We start from the raw sequence: 25,805 nt of genomic DNA, 5'->3' as shown, positions 1-25,805 counted from the left end.
AGGAGGTTTATACGGAAATTCTTTTCTTTTTCATTTTAATGTAAGGGGGAAGAGTAACTGTACTTAGTGATTTTTATTATGTTAAAGGGGAATGATTTATAGAAATAATGTGATGTTTTGGTTTAATACAGAGTAAGAGATTATGGAAAGTCTGTATATCCTTGTGTGAGGATCCCAGTACCAGGATTTTAATCTTAGAAATTCTCAAGACAGTCCATTAGAAAGCTTAAAGAATCCTTTATTAACACAGGAAAGTTGCAAAGCTCTGAATAAGGTTTTGGCGCCAAAACATTGCAACTAAATCATTCCCTGTGACCTCATCCCTCCTCCCTGTCTTGTAAGCAAGCTCTTTCTCACTCCTGACTTCCCCCTCCCAGTTTGTTAATTCGTTAGAGTGGTTTAGCTTCCAGCTGTCCGTCTGATCAGCAGCTGGCTCTAAAAGGCTCCGGTAAGGAAGGAATGTCTGGGAAGCTCGCTCGCTCGCTCTCGCTCTCATGCGTATAGCCTGCTGAAAAGTTTGTCGGCCATGAAATGGAGATGAGCACCGCCCCCTGGTGTCAGACAGGACTAATGGCAACTTGTACCTTTTTAAGAAAAGGGTGGCTCCTACTTGGCGTGTTCTATAAGTTACCCTAAAAATGTAATGACAACTTTTCTCAATTCTTTCTCCACTGGATGTTTTTGTGATCGCATTTGGGCAGAACCGTCCCAGTGTGACCGGGGTCCTTTTGGAGCAGGGGGTGTGTGGGCGTGCGCATGCGTGCACCTGCCTGCCTGCTAGGAGGGTAATTGCGTCACAGAGACAAAGATGAGGGGGTGGTTTGTTTTCTTTTCCTCTGCACAGGAATATTTGCAGGAATTCGGAAAAAAACAACTCTTGGCAACAGTTCGCAAACTTTCCACTTCCTACCCTCCTCTCGCCCAGGGCTATCCCCGGTACTTAGCTAACCCCGCTTAAACGCCGCCGCCGCCGCCACCCCCGCACACGTGTGAGCGGCCTTCCCTACCAAACCGGTGAGATGCCCCGCCGCCCCCCGCGGGCGGCTGAAAGTGCCCTGAAGGAAACTCGCCCGGCGAGCTGAACTGACCCTGAGGGGCGACAGCGAGAAGGCTCGGCCGGGAAGCCGGCTTCTTTCCCCGCGCTGAGCACCGCGGACGGACCTCCCGGGGCGGGAGAGGGCCACCCGGTGGGGCGATCGGGGCCCTTCCCAGGCCGCGCTGCGCTCCCGCCTTGGCAGCGTGGGGGGCCGACGGCGGGAGGGGCAGCTCCGGCCCTGCGCGGGACGCGGGGGGGGGGCGCCGCCGGGGGCTCCCGCGCCGAGGGGAACCGGCCCCTTCAGGCGGGCGAGCGGGCTTTGCCGCGAACTCCCGCGCGCCTTCTGGGCGACGCTCCCCCTGCTCCGGCAGCGCCCCCAGCCCCGGAGAAGCCGAGTCCCCGCCCGCAGCCCGGCCGCCCCCGCCCTCCAGGGGCGCCGCGGGAAGGCCCCGGGACGTTTCCTCCTCGGCGGCGGCGGCGGCGGCGACGGGGGAGAGCGGCCCGGGGAGGGGGCAGAGGACCCCCGGGGGCCTCCCCTGCCGCCCACCTCCCAGCCGGCCCGGCCTCCCCTCCCCGGCGGGACCGACTCTTCGCCCCCAGGCAGCCCGTCGGGCCCAGAGCGCGAGCGAGGCCGGCGGGGGAGAGCCCCGCCAATTCGCGGGGCGGGGCCGGGGCTCCCCTCCCCTCCGCCGGGCCCCGAAGGCCGCGCGGCCCTCGCCTGACCCGCCCCGCCCCGCCGGCGAACGCGGTTAGGCCAGCCCTTCCTTGCGGGGGTGAAGGGCGGCCCTTCCCGCGGCCGGCTCCGCCGCCCGGCCCGGCTCCCCCGAGAGGATTGCAGACCGAGGCTGGAGCTGAGGGCCTCCCCTCTGCTGGCCACGCCAGAGTCCTTTTTCTGACGGCTAACCAAGGTTTAAGTTTAATATAGTTGAACTGGGTGCCGCCCGACTCCAGACGGCGCGCGGGGAGGCCTCCCCAGACTTGCATGAAGAGAACAGCGCAGCGCGGTTCAGAAACCGGGAACCCCCGTTTCCTGTCGCCTGGCCCTGACGGCCCTTCGGATCCTTGTCTTCTCCAGGTTAAGAGTGGCCGTCCCACATGTAGCTTTCTCCTTTGAGGTCTCTCATCATCTTGGCCTTTTGGGCTTAGTTTGAGGGGGCCCTTCCAAAATTGCTGGGCTCTGAACTGGATGCAGTACCCTTTGCCCAGAGGAATACTGTAAGGTGCTGCAAATTAAAGGAAAAGGTCACTACTTGGTCTTGACAATCATGACCTACTTCATGGATCTTCTTGGCTGAGTCCTGGGCACAGAATGATGCCCTTTTCTTCAACAACTTTGTTAACCCCAAGTAGAGTGACATTTCACAATTGGTCAGCTCAGGTCTGAATTATAGTACTGTGCTGTATTGAGAGCTATTTTTAGGTTGCAACTAATGAAAAATGTCACCATTGAATAGATAACTGAAGGGGGAAACCCAATGCAGAAGTTCCATTTATTCTGAATGCCCCTTCAGTAGCTTCCCGAATGTTCCCAGGCTAAGTTCCAGAGAGATGCACTTGATCTAGTATTTAATTACCTTTATGTAACTGCCATGTAAACTGTGATCCAGTGGGAACATCCTCCTGGGAATTCTGCATCTGTCAGTGGTTCATTGTGTGCTGATGAGAAAGAAACATCTTCCTCTAAGTTCCTGATTGTGTAATTCCCTCTTGGTTCAGTTATGGTTTATGCTAAATACTGTGAATTTCAGGGCCACTTTAAGACTTAGTGTTCACCCTGGCCTTTGTATAAAAATGCTGCTGGGCCCTGTGATCCATATCATCCTGAAATCCTGTCCTGTTATGTTTGTACTGTTTCTGGTTTTAAGTAGATCAGTTTTTAGGCTTTAGTTTGAGTTTAGTTTAGTTTGGGGCTATAGTTAGCAGGAAAGATCTTGAGATGGAAGGGGAAATCTCTCCCACTTCCATACTAATGATGGCAGACAGCAATGAAAAGAAAGGCTGGAAACCGAGGAAGCTATTTTACTTCATTCTTTCTCCTGCATTTTCTCTTCTTAGATTCAACAGTGAATTTAACACAATTAGGGTCAGAGGGAGAAACCATGAAGCTTCTTGGTGGCTTAAAAAACCTCTTAAACTGGCCTAACACTAACTTGGGTCTGACTAACTCATGACTGCTTACTCCCCATGGAGTAGAGCTTTTTAGTCATTGGTTTGTTTTGGCTGGAGATGCTGCCAAATCTTGAACCTAGAACCTACTGTTGCACAGCAAATACAGGTAGTCCTCACTTACCAACCACTCATTCAGCAACCATTCACAGTTACCAGGGCACTGAAAAGGGAGACTTACAACCAGTTCTCAAAATTGCAGCCCTCATAGCATCCCCGCGGGCAGGTAATTGCAATTCAGATGCTTGGCAACTGGCACACATTTACGACAGTTGCAGCGTCCCTCAGTAGCATTTACAACCTTCACAGCCAGTTTTCAACAAGCAAAGTCAGTGGGGAAGCCAGCATGAAGTTGCAAGTTGCAGGCACATGACATCGTGCTTAATGACCCATGTGATTTGCTTAACGACCGCAGCCAGAACTGCTGAACTAACGTAAGTCAGGCATGGTCCTGTGACCGCCTCACTTAGTGATGGAGTTTCTGGTCCCAATTGCAGTCAATAAGTGAGGACTACCTATACAATGGCCTCTCACATCTAAACATGTTCCAGCACTTTTGAAGGCAAGACCCTGTGAGTAACCTCAGAATGCATTCCTTGCTCTGACCGAGGAGAATTGAAAGGTGCGATTTGGCACAAGATCACCTCTCAACAACTCTTTGGACAGTCCTCACTGGGTTGTCCATGATCTTGAAAAAAATAAAAGAAGGTTGTTATCTTGGCAGTTTGGAATTCACCGTCCCATGTCTGTCTTCTAGAGAGAATGTGTGTTGGAGGAGTTCACACATCACTCTTTGATTTGGATTTGGCTTAACATATTGCGTGTGAACCCAGGCAATTCAACAAACCATGATTAAGCAAACCATGGCTTGATATAATGTATAAACCTAGCCTGTGTGTATATAAGAATCCTTTTGGAATTGTTGGTTTGTATGGAAGAGCCCCCAGGTATGTTGGGACTATAGCAGCCAAAATTCCTAACAAGAACCCCCCTTAACCTTACTGGCCAAGAATCCTGGGAGTATAATACTAACACTTCTAGAGGGCACCAGGTTTATCAAGTTGGGAGAGATTGAACTAGAACAGACCTCAAGATACAAACCGCCGTATGTAATGCCAACATTCAAAGCTCATGGTTCCTTCTCTCAGGACAGGTGGGGTGCTGTCCTGCCTTTCCTGTCTGCCCCATCAGATACAAAGCTCTTTGAATTTCCAGCCCCTGATGTTCCTCTTCCACCCCTCCAACTTTTCTCTCCCTGGCATCCTCTACATCTGTCTTCACGCATGACAGTGCACTATGAGGAAAGAGTCAGCTCTTGGCTTCTCCTTTCCCAGGCAGCCACAGTCTCAACTTCATTCAGAAAACCATGAATCCTGGAAGACAAAGGGCTAATGCTGTTGAGAAACATCCTGCCGCCACCACTACTTGTTCCCGGCAGTCCCCGCGGATCCTGGTGGTAGACATCCATCCCCCACAGTGGGACCACACCTGCCACAAACTCTGTGAAGCCCTGGAAAATGTCTTCTGCTTAGCCTGCGGCTTGACAGGCCCACCCCGCATCCCTTCATTCAGCCTCTATGTAGTCCAGAACCAGCAGGAATGCCTGCTGCCCTTCGTGGTGAGTGGGGGCTGCATTACACGCGTCAACCCATTTAAAGCAGAGTGAAACATCTGAAAGTACCTGTTCCTCTTCTTCCTCAGTGCTATTCTTGTTCTTGCTCCTATATAAGGGGTATAACCTTTTGTCCTTTGGGGTCTGGTTTCTGGGGAGCTTTCATGGTTTACATTTAAGGATCTTTACGAGTTTAGGTTTCCTTCACCCATGGTGGTTGGCAGCCCACAGGCCTAAGATACTCAGGCCTCACAATCGGTGGCCACCTGCTGTAGTGGTGAAGCTTGTATCCTGAGCCCAGCTTGGCCATGTGTGGGTGTGACATCATTCTTTGCCAGCTCCAGTCTTTATTTGTATGTTAAGCTTGGGTTTCCAGCTCTGTTTTATCAAATATGCTCACTAAGCTATATTCTGTCCAGCTAAAGATCAGAAAATCACGGGGAGACAGGGAAGGGAGGGGACACACAGGTTGGTAATGGAGATGCGGGTCTCCATTACACTACCTACTTTAGTGTAACCACTCGGTATATTTGATGAAGCGAGCTGCAGGTCACAAAAGCTGATGATGCATTTTAATAAAATGCATTAGAAAGGGTGCTGCCAGACTCTTCCTAATTTTTGGCCACCATAGCCTAACATGGCTCTCCTAAACTGTCCAGCTAAAGGTCATTTTTAATACTTTATGTCCTTTTTCATTCTTTATAATCCATTATGTAACTTTGACCTTTGGAGTCCTTGGTGCTCTTTGAGTTTGGTTGTTTGCTGGCAGACGTTTCGTTATCTAACTAGGTAACATCATCAGTGCAAGTGAGTGTGGGGTGTACTGCCTGTTTATATACAGGAGCTTGCCCTGCCAGTGGTTTTCTCCATGGTGGTTCCTTGATTAAGGTATTGTTTTCTGCTTGATTGTCTGCCTGGTGTTAATCCCCGTTTATCTGGGTGTAGGCTGATGGAGAGGATGTGTTCTGGTCTTTTTGTTTCCTTCTTAGCTTTTTGTTGTCTCTTTTGAATGGTGTGTAACTATGGCTTATTTCTTTGTGTCTATTGATGGCTGATTTGCTTGAATGCCAAGCTTCCAGGAATTCCCTAGTGTTTTTGGATTTGGCTTGGTCCAGGATGCTCACAGGTTCCCAGTTGAAATTGTGGTTGAGTGTTGTGAGATTAAGGAGTTTCACCATGTCTTCTGACTGCTAGTTGGTGTTCATGAGACCTGGGAGAAGAGCTAAGTCTTCATGGGTCTTCTGAACAATGGCAGAATGGGGACCATCTGGATCTTGGGGGAACCTCATTCCAGAGGTTGGGATTCAGCTTTGCTGAAATCAAGGTTGTTATGTCTATAGCGTTCCCCTTTTCCACTAAAGTACTTATTTTGACATAGAAGGAAATAAGTTCATTCCTGATATATAATGCTTCAGCACTCCCTTTCTTATTTTGTCTCTTCCTCTTTAACAAGGTGTATAAGCCCAATATTCCACTAGTGGAATTCATCCAATGGTTCTTTAAGCCCTATTGTGTCATATTTGCCCTGGTGCCTTATGACATCTAGCTCATCTTGTTTACTCCTTTTTAACTTCTTCTGATATAAAACATAGTTTGCAGACAAGCTTATTTAGTCCCACACATGTGTTACTTCCTTCTGTTACATTTTGCACTAAGTGAAGTTTTTCAAGAGTAGTTCCATGTAGACCAATTGCAGTAGTTGTATCAGGAGGTAACCAACATTTGAGTGACAGTTCTCAGATCCAGCCAACCCAAGAACGGTTGTACGTGGTGTACTACGAGTTGTTGTGGAAGTGCCCTCCTTGCTACTGCTGCTACTTGGAGATCCAGAAATCCCTCACAAGGAAGTAATGGGTCTTTCCCGTTTTCCCTGCAGGCGGTTAAAGGAGGCTTTGCTCGGCTCCAGAGCTGCATGGCAGAGCTTTGTGCCTTGCCGAGGGAGGGGGTGTTCCAGCCAAAGGAAGATGCTGTGGTTCAGGCAGTGCTGGATGGACTGCAGCAGTTTAAACAATACACTGGTCAAGGCATGGCAGGAGCCTCTCTGAGCAGCTCTTCTGTTGAGGTAAGAGGTGGACATGGCAGCAAGGGCAAAGGGGCCACACTCTTCCTAGGGTCCAGCGCATCTGCAGAATGGTCAGAAGCAGGAAACCTGGCAGAATAGCCACTGCATCTTTTCTCCTCTCACCAACAGAATGTGACCATTACCAGCAGCCAGCCTGGGGGTGTCACAAACAAATCTGTCATCTCTCATTTTTGACAGTGACCCTTTGGGTAAGTCAAGGGAAAGCGGTGAAGGTTGCATGTCCTGTGCACTGTAATGTTTTGGCCAAGATCATTCCATATATCCTCTGGGCAAAAGTGAAGTAGGAGTTCGTCCAGTTCAGTGGATTTGGAGTTGGTTGCACAGTTCCACCCAATGGATGTTCAGAAATGTTTCTACAATGAACTTTCTAGAAGAAAACATCAATTATAGTGCCCACCTCCACCTTTTGAAAGAGAAATTTATTGCTACATTTACAAGGCTTATAGGCTGCTCCAATCACAACCAACTCCGAGTGGCATACAATTCCCTATCCGTAAGTTACAATAATAATGTGCAGAATGATGTAGTATGTTACATCATTCTTCAATATAATCAATAGCTTCAATAGCTCAAGGAAAAAACGCAATCATGCAAACCCCAAGGCCTGTCTAAATAGCCAGGTCTTAAGAGACATCCTCCTTGCCAAAAGGGAAGAGGGTTAGTGGTAGGGTGGAAGGAGGCAGTGATAGAGAAGGCATGTTTCTGTGGTCCCTGCAAATAGCACCCCTTGAGTGAGGGGACACAGAGTGCCTACCCTACTTGATCTTATTGGGCAGACATATGTTGTTGGGAGAATCCAGGCCCCAAAACCATGAAGGGCTTTAAAGGTGCATTGAATTGTATCCAGAAGCCAACCAGTCCCCAGTGCATCTCCGACAGCAATGGTGATATGTGGGCACAACGAGGAGTGCCTGTAACTAGTCAGGCCACTACATGCTAGACCAATTGAGTTTCCAAATGCTCTTCAAGGGCAGCCCCACATAAAGCACATTGCAGTCATTTACTCAACCAAAGCCTGAGTGACTGAGCAAAGTCTCCTATTCCCGGAATGTTCATAACCGAGAAATTTCATGGCACAGCTTGATCAGGAGCTGTGAGTCCAGGAGGACTCCCAAGTTATGAGCTGATTTGTCATGAGGAAGCATAAAAAGTTGGAATCTCCCTGGAGTCAGATGGTTTATAAACCTACTCTGTCTTCTGGGCGGAACCTCTCTGTCTTGCTAAAATCACCCTGTTCCTCCCCATCCAGACCCAAGCAGCCTCAAAGCATCTGGATAGCACTTTGATATCATCACTTGTTCAGCCCAGGATCAAGATGCAAAGTTGAGCATCATCAGCATCCCTACCTGGCATAGGGCTGGTTACTTGAGGGACTGCCTATCTCCTGTGGTATCAGCCCAGCCAGTCTGATCTGCACACACTGAGTTCTTTCAATTAATGTCATCTATTGGGACCCAGGAAGCATGCCTTCTCTGTTGGGGCACCTGCCCTCTGGAATGAGACTCCCCCCCCCTTTTTTTTTAAATCGTATGGTACTAATTGAAGCGAAATCGTATGGCATAGCAGTTTGGTGTTCATGCTGCTTTTTCTTGCTGGGAAATCCTTGTGAGGTCCAGCAGCCAGATGTGTAGACTATTTAGCCATGGCAAGTCACATTGCCCGGGGTGCACCACGAGGAGGCTGGTCTACATTGCACTGAGTTGGGCTGAGAGAGAGTCACCCAGGTCACCCAGCCGGCTTTCATGCCTAAGGCGGGACTAGAACTCACCGACTCCTGGTTTCTAGCCCAGAACCTTAACCACTAGACCAAACTGGCTCTCTATGTCAATGGATGACTTTATCCAGCATCTTCATGTAATGTTGAACAGTATCAGGGAGGATTTCAAGCCCTGCAGTATGCCACACCTGAGGATCCTCGAATTCCATCTCTCTCTCTCTCTCTCTCCCTCTCTCCCTCTCTCCCTCTCTCCCTCTCTCTCTCACACACACACACACACACACACCATTACCATTGACAGGAACTGCCCCTTTAGGAAGAGAAGAACCACTGTAGAGCAAAGCTCCCCACTTCCAACCCTTAGAGCAAGGCCAAAAGGATGTCATCATTGATGGTACTGAAGGCCACAGATCAAGCAGCAGCAGAATCATGCTGTTTTTATCCTGGTCTTGCCAGAGATCACCTATGGGTGCAACCAGTGTTGTCTTAGTTCTGTGCCTAGGCCTTTACCCTTACCCAGTGCAGTCCATACTTGTGTTATCATCAGGCCAGTGGACCTCTGTTCACGCAAATTCATTCCTGAGATACGGTGCTACAATACCTCTTCTTGCATTGTGTGTCAGGAGAAGATGAAAAAAAAAACTACTTTCAAACAAGAACAGCTAAGGACAAATTTGGGTTGCCTCCATGATGGGCTGGGGATGAGACAATGGCTGTGTCATAAGAGCATGTCATGTCATTTGAAAGTGGGTCATGGTGTAGTGGAAAAAAATAAACCTAACAAACAAAATGGAGGCTGTACCCCTCCTCACCCCTGTCCGTCTTTTGGATATGACCAAGGTCCAGCCCAGTTTCTCTGTCTGCCTGATCCCATCAGACTCAAATTGACCCTCCCCACCCCAAACAAAGCCCCCTGCCACCCCATCCAGATCAGAGAAAAGCCTCCCCACCAGCCCACAGTGGGGCCCAAGGGCAGCCCTGCCAAGAGAATTGCAACCTAGAGAAACCCCAACCTACCATGATGCCAACATTCCATCTCCTTAACAGTGAACTTCCTCAGCTTTGTTGCCCTCCAGAAAGGCCTGTTTTGCCTAACAATAGAAATAATCCCAAGTATGTGGACAAGGACCTGCCTAGCTTCCCCAAAACTAGCCAGCCAATCAGATCCTGAGGATTTCCTGCCTTGTAGCCTTCAACTTCTATAAAAATCTTTGCTTTCCCATTGTTCACGGTCCCTCTTTCTGCTTTCGTAGAGCAGGCACCCAAAAATCATTGCAAAAAACATGGTTCTTTTCAGTGTTGTGCTCCTTACTTTGGCAAAAAAAATGCCCAACAGTGGGGTGTCTCTGAGCCACAATTAATGGATCATATGGGATAGCCTTAAGTACTATGAACAGAGATTGAAGGAGCTGTTTAGCCTTGGAAAGAGAAAACAGAGAGGGTCTATGAAAGCAAGGATGGCACAGTGAAGAAGGCTAAGACCTTTTCTGTCTTGTTACAGAGTGCAGGATGTGGAATGGCAAATTTAGTTAGAGCAAGACAGATTCCAGTTCACTGCCAGGAAGAATTTCCTAACATTAAGATTGGTTCAACAATAGAACCAGTGACCCAGCAGAGTGGTGGACTTCCGTTCACTGGATCCATTCAAGCAGAGGCTGGGCATGCATTGTTCCGGGATCCTTTAAATTTCATTCCTGCCCTTGGCCTAAAAGATCTCTTCCAGTTCTAAATGGAAGGATGTGATGCGTAGCTTCTCCCCAATAAGGCGCAGACTCGAACTTAGACTGGCTAAGGAAAGCTGGTTTATTGAGAAGGATACGGTCACTAGAGAAAGACGGGAATGAGCATGTGTTGGGCTCCTTCCCTTTATATACACGTGTGTCGGCCTTGCCCCTTTCCGCCCCCCCCGTCCGTGTGTCCGTTCCCGGCCCTCTTGATGGGTGATCCTGGTGAGACAATAGCCTTGATGGGTGATTCGGGCGGGTGCCGTCCGACTGCCATTCTCCTCCTCCTGTGTGCGTCCCAGGTGAATACCCTGGGGCCCTTTGGAGTGGCCGGTGATTATGTTGATGGCCGCCCGGCCTTGGGCGAGCCACCCGTGCAATCTGTTCTTGAGGGGATAAGCCTATGCATGCTTCCTGCCCCTCCCTTCCAACAGGAAGGCATGATCACGTTGTGAGGCATGCATGCCTTAGAACGGGGCATGACATACTGCCTCCCCAAGGAAGTCATCGCTTTGGCTTGTCCGGGTGGGTTGCATGGAAACGGTTTACGAGTCTTTGCGCTGCGACTTGTCGGGACTGTACCCACTCTGGATGGGGAAAGTGTTTCCAGTGGACCAAGTATTGGAGGGTACCGCGGAGCTTGCGGGAGTCTAATACTTCCCTCACCTCGAAGTGTTGGTGTCCATCGATCATGGTGGGAGGAGGCGGGGGGGGTCGCTGTGCCATTTGGACGGGATGACCTGTTTCAACAGAGCACAGTGAAAAACCGGGTGTATACGTCGCAGGTTATGTGGCAAGTCTAGCTTATACGTCACTGGGTTGAGTCGCTCCAGGATTGGGAATGGGCTGAAGAACTTGGGCCCCAGTTTCCTCGAGGGCTGCGGGAATTTGATGAATTTCGTGGAGAGGTAGACCTGATCTCCCACTTTGAAGTCTTGTTGTGTTGCTCGGTGGTTGTCCACGAAGCGCTTGTATGTTGCCTGGGCCTTGGAGAGGGCCAGTTGGATGACCGGCCAAACATTGGCCAGCTGCGTCGCCCAGTCGTCGGGGGAGCAGGGTGGAGTGTCTGCCTGTGGGAGTTCTGGAATGGGGACAAACTCCCTGCCATATACCACCCGGAAGGGGGTGTGGCCCATGCTCTGGTGCACGGCATTGTTGTACGCTACCTCTGCGAAGGGGAGTAGGTCTACCCAATTGTCCTGTTGGTAGCTTACAGAGGCGCGTAAGTCCAGGGATATTTCCTCCCATGGGCGTGAGGGTTTTGACACTGGTTGTAGGAGACCCTGAGGTTTCCCCGGTTTGCGCTTGATCCTGGCGCATGTGGGGCAAGCTGCGACATAGTCTTTTACGTCTTTCCGCAGTAGAGGCCACCAGAATTGTCGTCGGACGAGGTGCAGTGTCTTAACAAATCCGAAGTGGCCAGCCGTTTTGTCGTCATGTGATCGCTGCAGGATCTCGGGCCTCAGTTGTTCCGGGACATATAGCTTGTCGTGCCGCCATGCCAGGCTGTTTTTGACAGTGACGTTGGAGCGGTTTGCTTGCATCCAGGCGTCCGTGTCTAGTGCCTGGGCAAACTGTTGTTGTATATCGGAGGGGATGTGTGGGCCTCTCCCCACCCTCGCTGGTGGTTGCGCTTTGGTGCATTGCGTTTCCGTGTGATTGCATGTGATCGCTGGGCAGCCCAGTAGCGAGTTAGTCCATACGGTTCCGACAATGTCGGATGCCTGGCTGGCGTCTTGCGGCCGACGGGAGAGGGTATCCTCTAGGAAGTTCTTTTTCCCCGGTATGAATTTTAGTTTGAAATCAAAACAACTAAAGAACTGCGCCCATCGGACTTGTTTGGGGCTAAGCCGTTTTGGGGTACTGAGAGCTTCCAAGTTTTTCTGGTCCGTCCAGACCTCGAAGGGGCAGGCGGCTTCCTCCAATAGGTGTCGCCATGCCTCCAGGGCGGCCTTGACGGCGAAAGCCTCCTTCTCCCACACGTGCCATCTCCGTTCCGTTTCGGAAAACTTGCGGGAGAGGTACGCGCAGGGCCGCAGCTGGTCGTTGGGATCCTTCTGCAGGAGTATTGCCCCGATCGAGAAGTCGGAGGCATCGACCTGAACCACGAAGGGCTTCGTAGGGTCGGGGTGAAGGAGGACCAGTTCAGTGGTGAAGAGTTTTTGGAGGCGCTCAAAGTCCATCTGGCAAGCCGGAGTCCAGTTGAGGAGCGCTCCCGGGTTGCGTGACTTGCGCGTGTCCCCTAAACCCTTGGTGCGTAACAAGTCGGTGAGGGGCAGGACGATTTCTGATAGGCCCGGTATGAACGCCCGATAGAAGTTTGTGAAACCCAGGAAACTCTGTAATTGTCTTCTTGTGCGTGGGCGTTCCCACGCCAGGATGGCTTGGACTTTGTCCGAGTCCATCTCGACGCCTCTCTCTGAAATTCTGTACCCCAGGTAGTCGATCTGGGATTGATGAAACCCGCATTTGGAGAGTTTGGCAGAGTCCAGCCTTGTGGAGTTTCCTGAGTACCTGTTTCACTAGGCACTCGTGCTCCTCCTCTGATTCTGTGTAGATTAATACGTCGTCTAAATAGACGAGGACGCCTTTGTATAAGTGTTCGTGCAGGACTTCATTGATCAACTGCATGAAGACCCCAGGTGCACCTGCCAACCCAAAGGGTAAGACTTTGAACTGGAATGCTCCCAACAGGCAGTTGAACGCCATCTTCCACTCATCCCCCTCCTTTATTCTGATGTGATAGTATGCTTCGCGCAGGTCCAGTTTTGTGAAAATCCTGCCCTTGGCCAAATGGGAGAGGATATCTTTTATGATTGGCATGGGATATTTGTTAGAAATGGACGCTGCGTTGAGGCCCCGGTAATCCATACATAGCCTCAGGGTGCCATCCTTTTTCTCCCTGAAGAGGACCGGGGCCCCGACGGGCGAGTTTGCGGGTTCGATAAAACCCCGCACCAGGTTTGTATCGATGAACTCCCGCAATGTTGACAGCTCTCTCTGGGACATCGGGTAGATCCTCGGTTTAGGTAGGGGTGCGTCCGGGATCAGTTGTATGGAGCAGTCCGTTTTCCTGTGGGGTGGGAGCTTGTCCGCCTCCTTGACCCCGAAGACGTCTGCGAAATGTGCGTACTGGGGGGGTAGGCCTTCCAGGAGTTCTGGGACTGGGTGTACCATTGTGGAGGTCACCCTCCCCACTGCCGCACGGGGGACCTGCTCACCAGTGGGTGCTGTGTAGCTGCCATCGGGAAGCGTAATGGTTCTGGTCGCCCAGTCTATGTGCGGGTTCCTGCGCACCAGCCACGGAATCCCGAGAATTATTAGGGGGTGGCCGACTGGTGCCACCACGAATTGCAGTCTTTCTCGGTGGCTGCCGAGCTGCAGAGTCACCTTTTCGGTGCAGTGGGTGACCGCCCCCCCCCCCCCGCGGCTGAGCCGTCCAGCTGGGTGAACGTAAGGCTTTGCGGTAGCGGGTGGCGGCGGAGCTTTAAGTCAGTAGCCAGGCTCAGGTGCATGAGGCACCATGAGCAGCCAGAGTCAATGAGGGCCCATGCGTTAACTGAGTTGGCCTCGCTCCTCAGGTTGACTTTTACGTAGAAAGTGGGGCAGTCGTCGCTCACCCAGCTTCTGCTGCGCCCGCTGTTCGGCTTCACCTGCTTCGTGGCGCTTCCTAAAGCAGGTGGTTGGCGTTTCCCGCCGGCTCGCCGTCCTCGCTGTCGTCTTCGGTGGAGTAATGTAGGGCTTTTACGCCTACTACTCCACTGGCTGCTGCGGTCTTTTTTCCTGTCGCGGCCGGTTTGTTCGCTGCTCATCTCTGCCGATCTGGTGGCTTTGCGTTTGGGCAGGTTGCTGCCTTGTGGCCCGTTTTGCCGCACAGGAAGCACTGTCCCTGGGCAAACCGGCGCTCTCGTTCCTCCCCCCAGGGCCGGGGTGTCAGTCTTGCTGGAGCACCGCTGAGTTGGGGTCCTCTCGCCGTTGCTGCAGGTTGCAGGGACCTCTGGACATGCCGAAAGGTCTCCTGGGCGTTCTCCGCCCTTCCTGCGAGTCCAATCCATTCGCGGAGGGTGGCGGGGTCGTCCCGGTTCAGTGCCCACCTTAAAATGGTTAGGTTGAGTCCCTCCTTGAATTTTTCAGTGAGGGTGGATTGTGACCAGTCCTGCACTTTGCCCGCAAGCGCTTGAAATTCGCTGGCATAGTCAGCCACGGAGCGTTGCCCTTGCCGGATTCCCCATAGAGCTCTCTTCGCCGTCTCGGCCTCGAGGGGGTCTCGGAAATGGCAGTCCAGGGCACTGAGAAATGCATCCACGTGTTTGAGTTCTGGAGCGTCTGCCTGGCATAGGTGAACGTACCAGTCAGCCGCCCTCCCTCTGAGTCTATTTGCAATAGCGTTGATCTTTCCCCTTTCCGTTCGGAAGCAGGGTCCGTATTCCGCCATGTAGTTCTTCACGTTGATCAAAAAGAATGACAGTGTGGCCGGATCGCTGTTGAATCTCGCCGCGAGATCTCTCACTGCCATCGTTGGTGGACTCCAGGGTACCTCCGGATGCGTGTTCACTCCCCCCTCCGGTGCGAAGCTGTGGTTCCGATGCGGGGGTCCCCCCAGCCAGGTTCCAGGTGGCTCCGGCTTCGACTCCCCTTGTCCCCAGCTACTCCCCAGCTGATGCGCTGCAGAAGAGTGGGGGGGGGGGAAACCCTCCCCGGCAACCCTGCATGGTGTGTGCCGGCGTCCTCTGCCTCCTCCTGCCACACTACACCCTGTTGCTGTGGCTGCCATGCTTCGGGGTTGGGCGGGGGTGAGGGCGGGCTTCTGGCACCCCGGTCACACTCACCCCATTCGCTGCCTCCGCGCTCCAGCGCTAGGTCCTGGAGCAGCCTCTCGATCTTCACCAGGCGCGCTTCCTCGGCTCCGCAGCACGCGTCCTCTGGGCCACCTCCCGTTGCTTGCTCGCTCCGTCGCCGGCCTCTGCCACTGCCTGTGGGCATGGGGGGTGGCTCCCATGCCGCACCGAAGATTTCAGGCGGGTTAGGGTTAGGGTTAGGGGCGTGCCGCCATCCCCACTTCCTGTAGGCCGCTGTGGTTCCGGCGTGGGGATTCCCTCGACCAGGCTCCGGGTGGCGCTGGCTCCGCCTCCACTCGTCTCCAGCCTCTCCCCAGCTGACGAGCTGCAAAAGAGGGGGGGGGAAACCCTTCCCCGGTAGCCCTGCACTGTGTGCGCCGGCGCCCTCGGCCTCCTCCTGCCACCGCAGCCACCATGCTTTGGGGACGAGCGGGGGCGGGGACGCGCTTCCATTGCCCCATTCATACTTACCCCGTTCGCTGCCCTCGACTCATTGTAGGCCTCTTCCCAGCTGACGCCCTGCGAAAGGGGGGGGGAACTCCTTCCCCGGCAGCTCCGCGCGGTAAGCGTCGGCATCCTCGGCTTCCTCCTGCCACTGCCGCCGCATGGGGGCGGGGATGCGCTGCTGGCACCCCGTTCGCTGCCTCCGCGTTCCCGCACCAGGTCATGGAGTAGCCACTCGATCTTCGCCAGGCGCGCTTCCATGGCCCCGTAGTTTGCGTCCTCCAGGAGGCCTCCCACGGCTTGATTGTTCCGCTGCCGATCCCTGCCGCTGGTTGAGGTTGCGTGCAACGGCTCCCACGCCGCCCCGAGGATCACGGGCAGGGAATCCCCCGTGACATCGAGGGTGACCCATTCCGGCAGCGTCTCACCGGTGGGCGTCAAGGTGATGTTGCGGCTCAGTTCCTCCTCTGCCTGGCGTCCGCTGGCCCTTTCTGCGAAGGTTGGGGTGCCGACGCTGGTTCTTGGGCCTCCGCCGCGTCGTGTCAGGAGATGGGTCATCGCTGCGTTCTTCCCTCACAGGAGTACCTGGAAAGGTGCTAGCGAGAAAAAAAAAAATTTGATTCCCGTCTTTATGTGATGCGTAGCTTCTCCCCAATAAGGCGCAGACTCGAACTTAGACTGGCTAAGGAAAGCTGGTTTATTGAGAAGAATACGGTCACTAGAGAAAGACGGGAATGAGCACGTGTTGGGCTCCTTCCCTTTATATACACGTGTGTCGGCCTTGCCCCTTTCCGCCCCCCCCCATCCGTGTGTCCGTTCCCGGCCCTCTTGATGGGTGATCCTGGTCAGACAATAGCCTTGATGGGTGATTCAGGCGGGTGCCGTCCGACTGCCATTCTCCTCCTTCTGTGTGCGTCCCAGGTGAATACCCTGGGGCCCTTTGGAGTGGCCGGTGATTATGTTGATGGCCGCCCGGCCTTGGGCGAGCCACCCGTGCAATCTGTTCTTGAGGGGATAAGCCTATGCGTGTTTCCTGCCCCTCCCTTCCAACAGGAAGGCATGATCACGTTGTGAGGCATGCATGCCTTAGAACGGGGCATGACAAAGGACCAGTAAAGGCACTGTTGTTGTTTGTACTAGTGATCGCTTTCACTCACCCAGCCAAGACAAAGATTTGTATTATACCTTACAAAAACTCATAGCATGAGGCCAGGTTATCTGAGGGACCACTTCTCCCCGATTATATCTGCCCATCCCATCAGATCTGGCAGAGAAGGCATGCTGCAGGTCCTGTCTGTTAGGGAACTACACTTGGGGGGTCCCAGGAGATGGGCCTTCTCCTGTGGCATCCGCCTTATGGAACATTCTCCCCCCCCCAACGTGAGATTAGCTCCACCTCTGTTGAAGTCCCTCAAAACCTGGCTATGTCATCAGGCCTGGGGATCCAAGGGGACCAGTGAAATCTTGAGGTGGCTCCATTACTGTGGTTAACGTCTATTCTCTCTTGTGCCTTATTTTTTTTTTAAAAATTAATAATGACTGTTTTTATATGTTTATTGTTTTATCAATTGTTGTACGCCACCTAGAGTCACTTTTTGTGAGATGGGCAGCCATATAAATTTGATAGATAAATAGACAGATAGACAGACAAATACATACAGTACATACTGTAGATCTTTTGAAGAGGCATAAAACACTCATGATGGGAGTTTTTTATTCACCCAACATTTATGACAAATAAAGTCCTTCCAGGAAATTCTTGATTTGTCTTGCTGACAACATTCCCCTTCAAAGAATGGAGGAAGGCAAATGAGGACTGGTGGTCTTTGAGTTGATGCTAATCATAGGAAAGTTTTGGCTGAAAGAAATAGCAGGGACATTGGGGAAGGACCACGTAATGCTGGAGTTTTGATCTGAAGGGAAACTGAAACCGGGCAGGTGGTAAACAGAACAAGGTCAGAGAACCTAATGGAAATGCGGGGAAGAGGGGAGGATGCGGGGCTTTTCACCTTATGCTCCAAGCTTATGCAAGGGATTTGGATGGCACCCTGCTCAGTGATACACAGGAAACCAGCTAAACCTGAGCTTCTCCACAGGGTTTTTAATTCATATTAAGTATTTATTATTTCTAGAACTAGGCATCTTCAGCAAAGGATTGTTACCTTGTGGTGGTGCTGGAGCTTGAGCACCTCAATGATGCCATGAGCTAAACTGTGAAGAGCCACCCAAGACGGGAAGGTCATGACAGAGAGGTCAGACTAAATGCAATCCCTGGGGAAGGTAATGGCAACCCACCCCAGTATTCTTGCCGTGAAAACTAAATGGATCAGTACAACCAGAGATATGTCGGTATACCATCGGAAGATGAGACCCCCAGGTTGGAAGATGGTCAAAATGCTACTGGGGAGGAACAGAGGATGCGCTCAACTAGCCCCAGACGTGATGACGCAGCTAGCTCAAAGCCGAAAGGGTGGCTAGCGGCCGACGGTGCTGGTGGTGAACGGCGAATCCGATGTTCTAAGGATCAACACACCATTGGAACCTGGAATGTAAGATCCATGAGCCAGGGCAAATTGGATGTGGTTATTGGTGAGATGTCAAGATTAAAGATAGACATTTTGGGTGTCAGTGAACTGGAATGGGCCACTTCACATCAAATGACCACCAGATCGACTACTGTGGACAAGAGGACCACAGAAGAAATGGAGTAGCCTTCATAATTAATAGTAAAGTGGCTAAAGCAGTGCTTGGATACAATCCAAAAAACAATAGAATGATCTCAATTCGAATTCAGGGCAAGCCATCTAACATCACAGTGATCCAAATATACGCCCCAACCACAGATGCTGAAGCAGCTGAAGTAGAGCAGTTCTATGAGGATCTGCAGCACCTACTGGACAACACGCCTAAAAGAGATGGTTATTTTCATCACGGGAGACTGGAATGCTAAGGTGGGCAGTCAAATGACACCTGGAATTACAGGTAAGCATGGCCTGGGAGAACAAAATGAAGCAGGACATAGGCTGATAGAATTTTGCCAAGACAACTCACTCTGCATAACAAACACTCTCTTCCAACAACCTAAGAGACGGCTTTATACATGGACTTCACCAGATGGACAACACCGAAATCAGATTGACTACATCCTTTGCAGCCAAAGGTGGCGGACATCTATACAGTCAGTAAAAACAAGACCTGGAGCTGACTGTAGTTCAGATCACGAACTTCTTATTGCACAATTTAGGACCAGACTAAAGAGATTAGGGAAGACCCACAGATCAGCTAGATATGAGCTCACTAATATTCCTAAGGAATATGCAGTGGAGGTGAAGAATCGATTTAAGGGACTGGACTTAGTAGATAGGGTCCTGGAAGAACTCTGGACAGAAGTTCGCAACATTGTTCAGGAGGCGGCAACAAAATACATCCCAAAGAAAGAGAAAACCAAGAAGGCAAAGTGGCTGTCTCCTGAGACACTAGAAGTAGCCCAAGAAAGAAGGAAAGCAAAAGGCAACAGCGATAGGGGGAGATATGCCCAATTAAATGCAAAATTCCAGAGGTTAGCCAGAAGAGATAAGGAATTATTTTTAAACAAGCAATGTGCAGAAGTGGAAGAAGACAATAGAATAGGAAAGACAAGAGACCTCTTCCAGAAAATTAGAAATCAACATTTTTAATAGGTAAATTCCAGGCCAAAATGGGTATGATCAAAAACAAAGATTGCAAGGACCTAGCAGAAGAAGTAGAGATCAAGAAAAGGTGGCAAGAATATACGGAAGACCTGTATAGGAAGGATAACAATATCGGGGATAGCTTTGACGGTGTGGTCAGGGAGCTAGAGCCAGACATCCTGAAGAGTGAGGTTGAATGGGTTAGGGTTACCCTACCTATTCAACTTGTATGCAGAACACATCATGTGACATGCTGGGCTTGAGGAATCCAAGGCTGGAGTTAAAATCACTGGAAGAAACATTAACAATCTCAGATATGCAGATGATACCACGTTGATGGCTGAAAGCGAAGAGGAACTGAGGAGCCTTATGATGAAGGTGAAAGAAGAAAGTGCAAAAGCTGGCTTGCAGCTAAACCTCAAAAAAACCAAGGTTATGGCAACCAGCTTGATTGATAACTGGCAAATAGAGGGAGAAAATGTAGAAGCAGTGAAAGACTTTGTATTTCTAGGTGCAAAGATTACTGCAGATGCTGACTGCAGTCAGGAAATCAGCAGACGCTTAATCCTTGGGAGAAGAGCAATGACCAATCTCGATAAAATGGTTAAGAGCAGAGACATCATACTGACAACAAAGGTCCGCATAGTTAAAGCAATGGTGTTCCCCGTAGTAACATATGGCTGCGAGAGCTGGACCATAAGGAAGGCTGACAGAAGGAAGATAGATGGTTTGGAACTGTGGTGTTGGAGGAAAATTCTGGGAGTGCCTTGGACTGCAAGAAGATCAAACCAGTCCATCCTCCAGGAAATAAAGCCAGACTGCTCACTTGAGGGAATGATATTAAAGGCCAAACTGAAATACTTTGGCCACATCATGAGAAGACAGGACACCCTGGAGAAGATGCTGATGCTAGGGAGAGTGGAAGGCAAAAGGAAGAGGGGCTGATTGGAGGGCAAGGTGGATGGATGATATTCTAGAGCTGACGGACTCGTCCCTGGGGGAGCTGGGGGTGTTGACCACCGACAGGAAGCTCTGGCGTGGGCTGGTCCATGAAGTCACGAAGAGTCGGAAGGGACTAAACGAATAAATAACAAGAGAACTGGGCATGGTCACTAGGGGATTTGGGAATTTATGTAGACTTGAATTCTTTTAAGGATTTTGTGTCAGTTTTGTTTTTTTAATAAGAATTTTATTAAGTTTAAAGCAAAGATAAAAACCACAAAAAAGCAAAACTACAAAAAAACCTAAAAAGTGAGAAACACAAGAAGAAAATGTTTAAAGATTACTTAAGTGACTTCCGACTTCCAACAAGAAGAATATACAGCAATTTCAATAATCAATCCCTTATTCTATATCAAACCAAGATCACATTATTTCTATAAATCAATCCATCAGCACACACAGGAATCACTAAATAATTGCTCCTTTCCCTTATATTAAAAAAGAAATACCTATCTTCATCTATCTATCTATCTATCTATCTATCTATCTATCTATCTATCTATCTATCTTTGTCTATCATCTCTAAACCAGCTTCCCTCCCCTAAACATAACCTTTATTCAATCATTTCCTTCCTAACACTATTCTTTATATTTCTGTCTACTATAATAAAAATCAAATTATAAAAACATATAAATTGTCTACTTTTATAATTAATAATACTACAACTATCTTTCTAGTAAACCTAAAACCAAACATTATTATAGATGCCTTATAAATCTTAAAAATCAAACTTTAAAAAGAAACCAATAAATCTTAATTCAAATCATTAAAAAGACATAAAATCATGGAAGACCTCATTGTCAATCCAATTAAGCATTCTTAATTAACAGCCCAACTGCCCCCCTTAAAAACTCAGACTTCTCAGCAAAACAATTCCCACAAATCGAGTTCTGTTCTCTCCCGTAACAGTCCCTCAGAAAGCCATAACAGAAACAACTCTCTTTGTAATCTGCCGCTCAGACTGTCGCTTTAACTCCTTCAGCACCAGAACACCTGGCTGCTGGACCTCACAAGGATTTCCCAGCAAGAAAAAAAGCAGCATGAACACTGAACTGCTATGCCATACATTTAAAAAAAAAGCACCAAAATGTAGTCTTCACCTGGCATTACTTCTATCTCATTGTCAATAAAAACATCTCCATCTTTATCAACATCTCCATCGTCCTCCATAACATCTTCAGCCAGATGACACACTTCAGAAATAATATCTTCTCCAATGTCCCGTATATTCTGCTGAATAGTTTGGTGGCACTCAGAGAGTCTCTTTGAAGGTCTGCTTAAGCTCACACCAAAGCTCTGAAAAAATCTCCTTGAAATCTTCCATGTTTCAGGAGGTAGATTGTAGTGCCCCCTGGATACTTGACTCACCCAGATAGGAGTTAATGAGTTAATAAAACGCTTCCGACTGAAATTGGCACAAAGGAAAGTGCACTAACAAGCAGGTCCCAGAGAAAGGGAACAGAAAGCTGAAGATTCAAAATGGCAAATCCAGCGTGCATGAAAACAATCAATCCTTCAAATTCAGTACAAAAATAATATCAGGAAGGCAATTATTTATTCTCAATCCTCCTTAATCTTTTTTGTTGTTGTTTATTCGTTTAGTCGCTTCCGACTCTTCGTGACTTCATGGACCAGCCCACGCCAGAGCTTCCTGTCGGTCGTCAACATCCCCAGCTCCCCCAGGGACGAGTCTGTCACCTCTAGAATATCATCCATCCACCTTGCCCTTGGTCGGCCCCTCTTCCTTTTGCCTTCCACTCTCCCTAGCATCAGCATCTTCTCCAGGGTGTCCTGTCTTCTCATGATGTGGCCAAAGTATTTCAGTTTTGCCTTTAATACCATTCCCTCAAGTGAGCAGTCTGGCTTTATTTCCTGGAGGATGGACTGGTTTGATCTTCTGGCAGTCCAAGGCACTCTCAGAATTTTCCTCCAACACCACAGTTCAAAAGCATCAATTTTCCTTCTCTCAGCCTTCCTTATGGTCCAGCTCTCGCAGCCATATGTTACTACGGGGAACACCATTGCTTTAACGATGCGGACCTTTGTTGTCAGTGTGATGTCTCTGCTCTTAACTATTTTATCGAGATTTGTCATTGCTCTTCTCCCAAGGATTAAGCGTCTGCTGATTTCCTGACTGCAGTCAGCATCTGCAGTAATCTTCGCACCTAGGAATACAAAGTCTTTCACTGCTTCTACATTTTCTCCCTCTATTTGCCAGTTATCAATCAAGCTGGTTGCCATAATCTTGGTTTTTTTGAGGTTTAGCTGCAAACCAGCTTTTGCACTTTCTTCTTTCACCTTCATCATAAGGCTCCTCAGTTCCTCTTCGCTTTCAGCCATCAAAGTGGTATCATCTGCATATCTGAGATTGTTAATGTTTCTTCCAGCAATTTTAACTCCAGCCTTGGATTCCTCAAGGCCAGCTTGTCGCATGATGTGTTCTGCATACAAGTTGAATAGGTAGGGTGAGAGTATACAGCCCTGCCGTACTCCTTTCCCAATCTTAAACCAGTCCGTTGTTCCGTGGTCTGTTCTTACTGTTGCTACTTGGTCGTTATACAGATTCTTCAGGAGGCAGACAAGATGACTTGGTATCCCCATACCACTAAGAACTTGCCACAATTTGTTATGGTCCACACAGTCAAAGGCTTTAGAATAGTCAATAAAACAGAAATAGATGTTTTTCTGAAACTCCCTGGCTTTTTCCATTATCCAGTGGATATTGGCAATTTGGTCCCTAGTTCCTCTGCCTTTTCTAAACCCAGCTTGTACATCTGGCAATTCTCGCTCCATGAACTGCTGAAGTCTACCTTGCAGGATCTTGAGCATTACCTTACTGGCATGTGAAATGAGTGCCACTGTTCGATAGTTTGAACAGTCTTTAGTGTTTCCCTTTTTTGGTATGGGGATATAAGTTGATTTTTTCCAATCTGATGGCCATTCTTGTGTTTTCCAAATTTGCTGGCATATAGCATGCATTACCTTGACAGCATCATCTTGCAAGATTTTGAACAGTTCAGCTGGGATGCCGTCGTCTCCTGCTGCCTTGTTATTAGCAATGCTTCTTAAGGCCCACTCAACCTCACTCTTCAGGATCCTTAATCTTTAAACATGAAAAAAAGCCAAAGCTTTAAAAGATTTTTAAAAGTTTAATCCAGAAATAATGATAAGCACCAAGAGAGTTCGCTTCTTCTTGATGCAGAAAGCCTCTCTTGGGGTACATAAACTTAAAAGAAAAATTTAAATTGGGTGGTTTAGAAATGGGGTGGCTCAACGTACTGTCCCTTTAAGGCTACAAACGCAGCTTGGAAATGGTATCCCTGCCTTCCATTGTCCCTTACCAGATCGTCGCAAACACTGCGATTCTTTGGCTGCAAGATGGCGTTCAGGAGAGCAGATGGGGTGATTCCGAGCTTTTTCTTCATTCATGAAAAAGCTCGGGGCTCCAGGAAAAAGCCTGCCGAGCCCAAAAACAGTGCGCGTTGTCAGCTTTGTCCGCAGAGCCCACAGACACAGCCACTCAGTCGGCCATGTTCCCACCAGAAGCCTGATTTTGTGTCAGTTTTGTAAGCCATTGGGAAGCCTTGTAGAGTTGGCAGTATATGAATACTGAAAACTCAAGGATCTCAAGGTGAGTGAGAGTTTAAAATAAGGAGATACTAAAAACATCATTTCAAAGAATTCCTATGCTCCCTCCCATTTTATTTATTTATTTATTTATTTTAATATATCTATAGGCCACCCAGATCCAAACAACTCTGGGTAGCAATTTTTCCTTGGGAAGTAGGTTAGCTTAATAAAAAGCAACTTTGGACCAAGGAGATTTTGTGAGGTTTCTGACTAAATAGGGGCTTGAACCAATCTCCCTTGGACACCCCATCTCTTTCTCCATTGCATCTGACTGGCATTGTGGCTGCCCTCTGGGTATGGCAAGGGTTGAGAAGCAGCCATCATGCTGGGCCTGTGCTTGGGGCAGATAGCATGAGGAGCTGGAGCGTACCATCAGGAATTAGGAAGGACATTCTCCCTCTGAATTGCTATACTTTTGACTTTTCTTCCAGATTACAGTCCTGACTAGCCAGCCCAGCAGACATGTGGCCAACCAGCTGGATGCTGGCTTGCAGGGTATTGACCTGGTTAACCTCCACCAGCTGCAGGTGGTTGAGATTTCCCAGAGGGGAGTCCAGGAACTCTCCGGTGCAGAGTGGGGCGGAGGAGGACCGAGCAGCAGTGGTGGTGAGTACAGCAGCCTGATGTTGTGCCTCAATGTGGGAAAACCTGATACCAGTTGCACCTAGTACTGGTAAGTGCATTCAGTCTACAAACACCCACCAAAAATCAAATCTGGGCCATAGAACATGTGACTGTGGGCCTCGCCCCATTGATCAGCTGAAGTGTTCTCCATCCATCCTTGAACTCTCAGAAAAGTATGCAGGCATTAAATTGGCTGCCCCCATTGCCAGAGTGTGCAGGTTAGGTGCAGGTGGGGAAAGTTCCTGCAACCCTGAGCCTATTCTTTGGATTTTTAACCTCTTCCCCATTTCTTTCATTTTGTAACATTCTCTTGATGAAGAACTCGAAACCTGGCACAGTTTTGTGCATTTTAGCTGATCCTAATAAAGGTACTTGCTCAACTGTTCATTTTGGAATTGGTTCAGAGGAAGTTTTTCTCATTTTTAGAAGAGTGAATCTGTAAAAATGGGCTAAGATGCTGATTGTTGCCACCTACTGGATAAAGATAAAAACCTTCTTTTGTTCCATCTTACAGTATTTCCCTTTGTAAAACTATCCTGAAATCCCTAGCTGAGTGGATCTCTTTGGCTGTTTCTCCAGCTGCACCTCATCACAGCACAAGAGGCCATGAAGCCTTCTTGTCTTGTTTGTTTGTTTGATTTATAAGCTACCCAATTCCATCACAACTCTGGGTGGCTTACAGAATAAGACAATATAAAACAATAACATATATAGCCTAAAAGAAAGCATCTGGAAATAATGAGAGCATCTAATTAACCATCCCACAAGGGGTCCACCACCCTCTATAGTCCGAGGCCTGAGGGAAGGGTGAGGTCTTGAGCGTATATGTATGCCCCCATCTTGAGATAGGTCAGGATGGGGGCATACATATCTCAGGAGGGATGCTTTTCCAGAGGGCAGGTGCCATGACATAGAAGGCCCACTTCTTGGGTCCTATCAGATGGCACTGTTTAATCAATGGAAGCATGTTGACTCTGCCAGAGTGTATAGGGCAGAGAAGATAGGCCCTATGCCAAGAAGGACCTTATTGGTGATAACTACCACTTTGAATGGCACCCAGAAGCATCCTGGTACCTAATACAGCTCATGAAGCAGAGGTGTTACATGGCCTGTGCCACTGTATTCTGTGAGCAAAGCATGAGTGAGTGTCTGGGCGCAGCGACACATTGTATGAATTTGTATGAAGGCCTTTCTGGCCACATCTGCTGCCTGCTCCTCAAGTGGGAGCTGTGAGCCCAAACTGCATACTGTTCCTGA

General features: G+C 49.4%; 1 protein-coding gene across 3 annotated transcripts in view; it reads left to right on the top strand.

The window, feature by feature from the left end:
• The first annotated feature begins 2,019 nt into the window (after window positions 1-2,019).
• The window catches only part of M1AP (meiosis 1 associated protein), a 43,511-nt gene continuing 19,725 nt past the window's right edge, over window positions 2,020-25,805 (top strand). For 2 of the 3 annotated variants that reach the window (XM_063309798.1, XM_063309796.1), the window contains exons 1-3: window positions 3,663-4,820; window positions 6,691-6,876; window positions 24,356-24,530. In XM_063309798.1, the coding sequence (XP_063165868.1) occupies window positions 4,569-4,820; window positions 6,691-6,876; window positions 24,356-24,530 (613 nt within the window). In that variant the 5' untranslated portion in view covers window positions 3,663-4,568. Of the gene's footprint in view, window positions 2,112-3,662; window positions 4,821-6,690; window positions 6,877-24,355; window positions 24,531-25,805 lie in introns of those variants that run through there. The other variant, XM_063309797.1, reaches the window with a different exon arrangement.

The sequence above is a fragment of the Candoia aspera genome, chromosome 8, assembly GCF_035149785.1.
Source record: "Candoia aspera isolate rCanAsp1 chromosome 8, rCanAsp1.hap2, whole genome shotgun sequence".
Taxonomy (NCBI): Eukaryota; Metazoa; Chordata; class Lepidosauria; order Squamata; family Boidae; genus Candoia; species Candoia aspera.
This window is presented reverse-complemented; position numbering and strand designations above follow the sequence as displayed.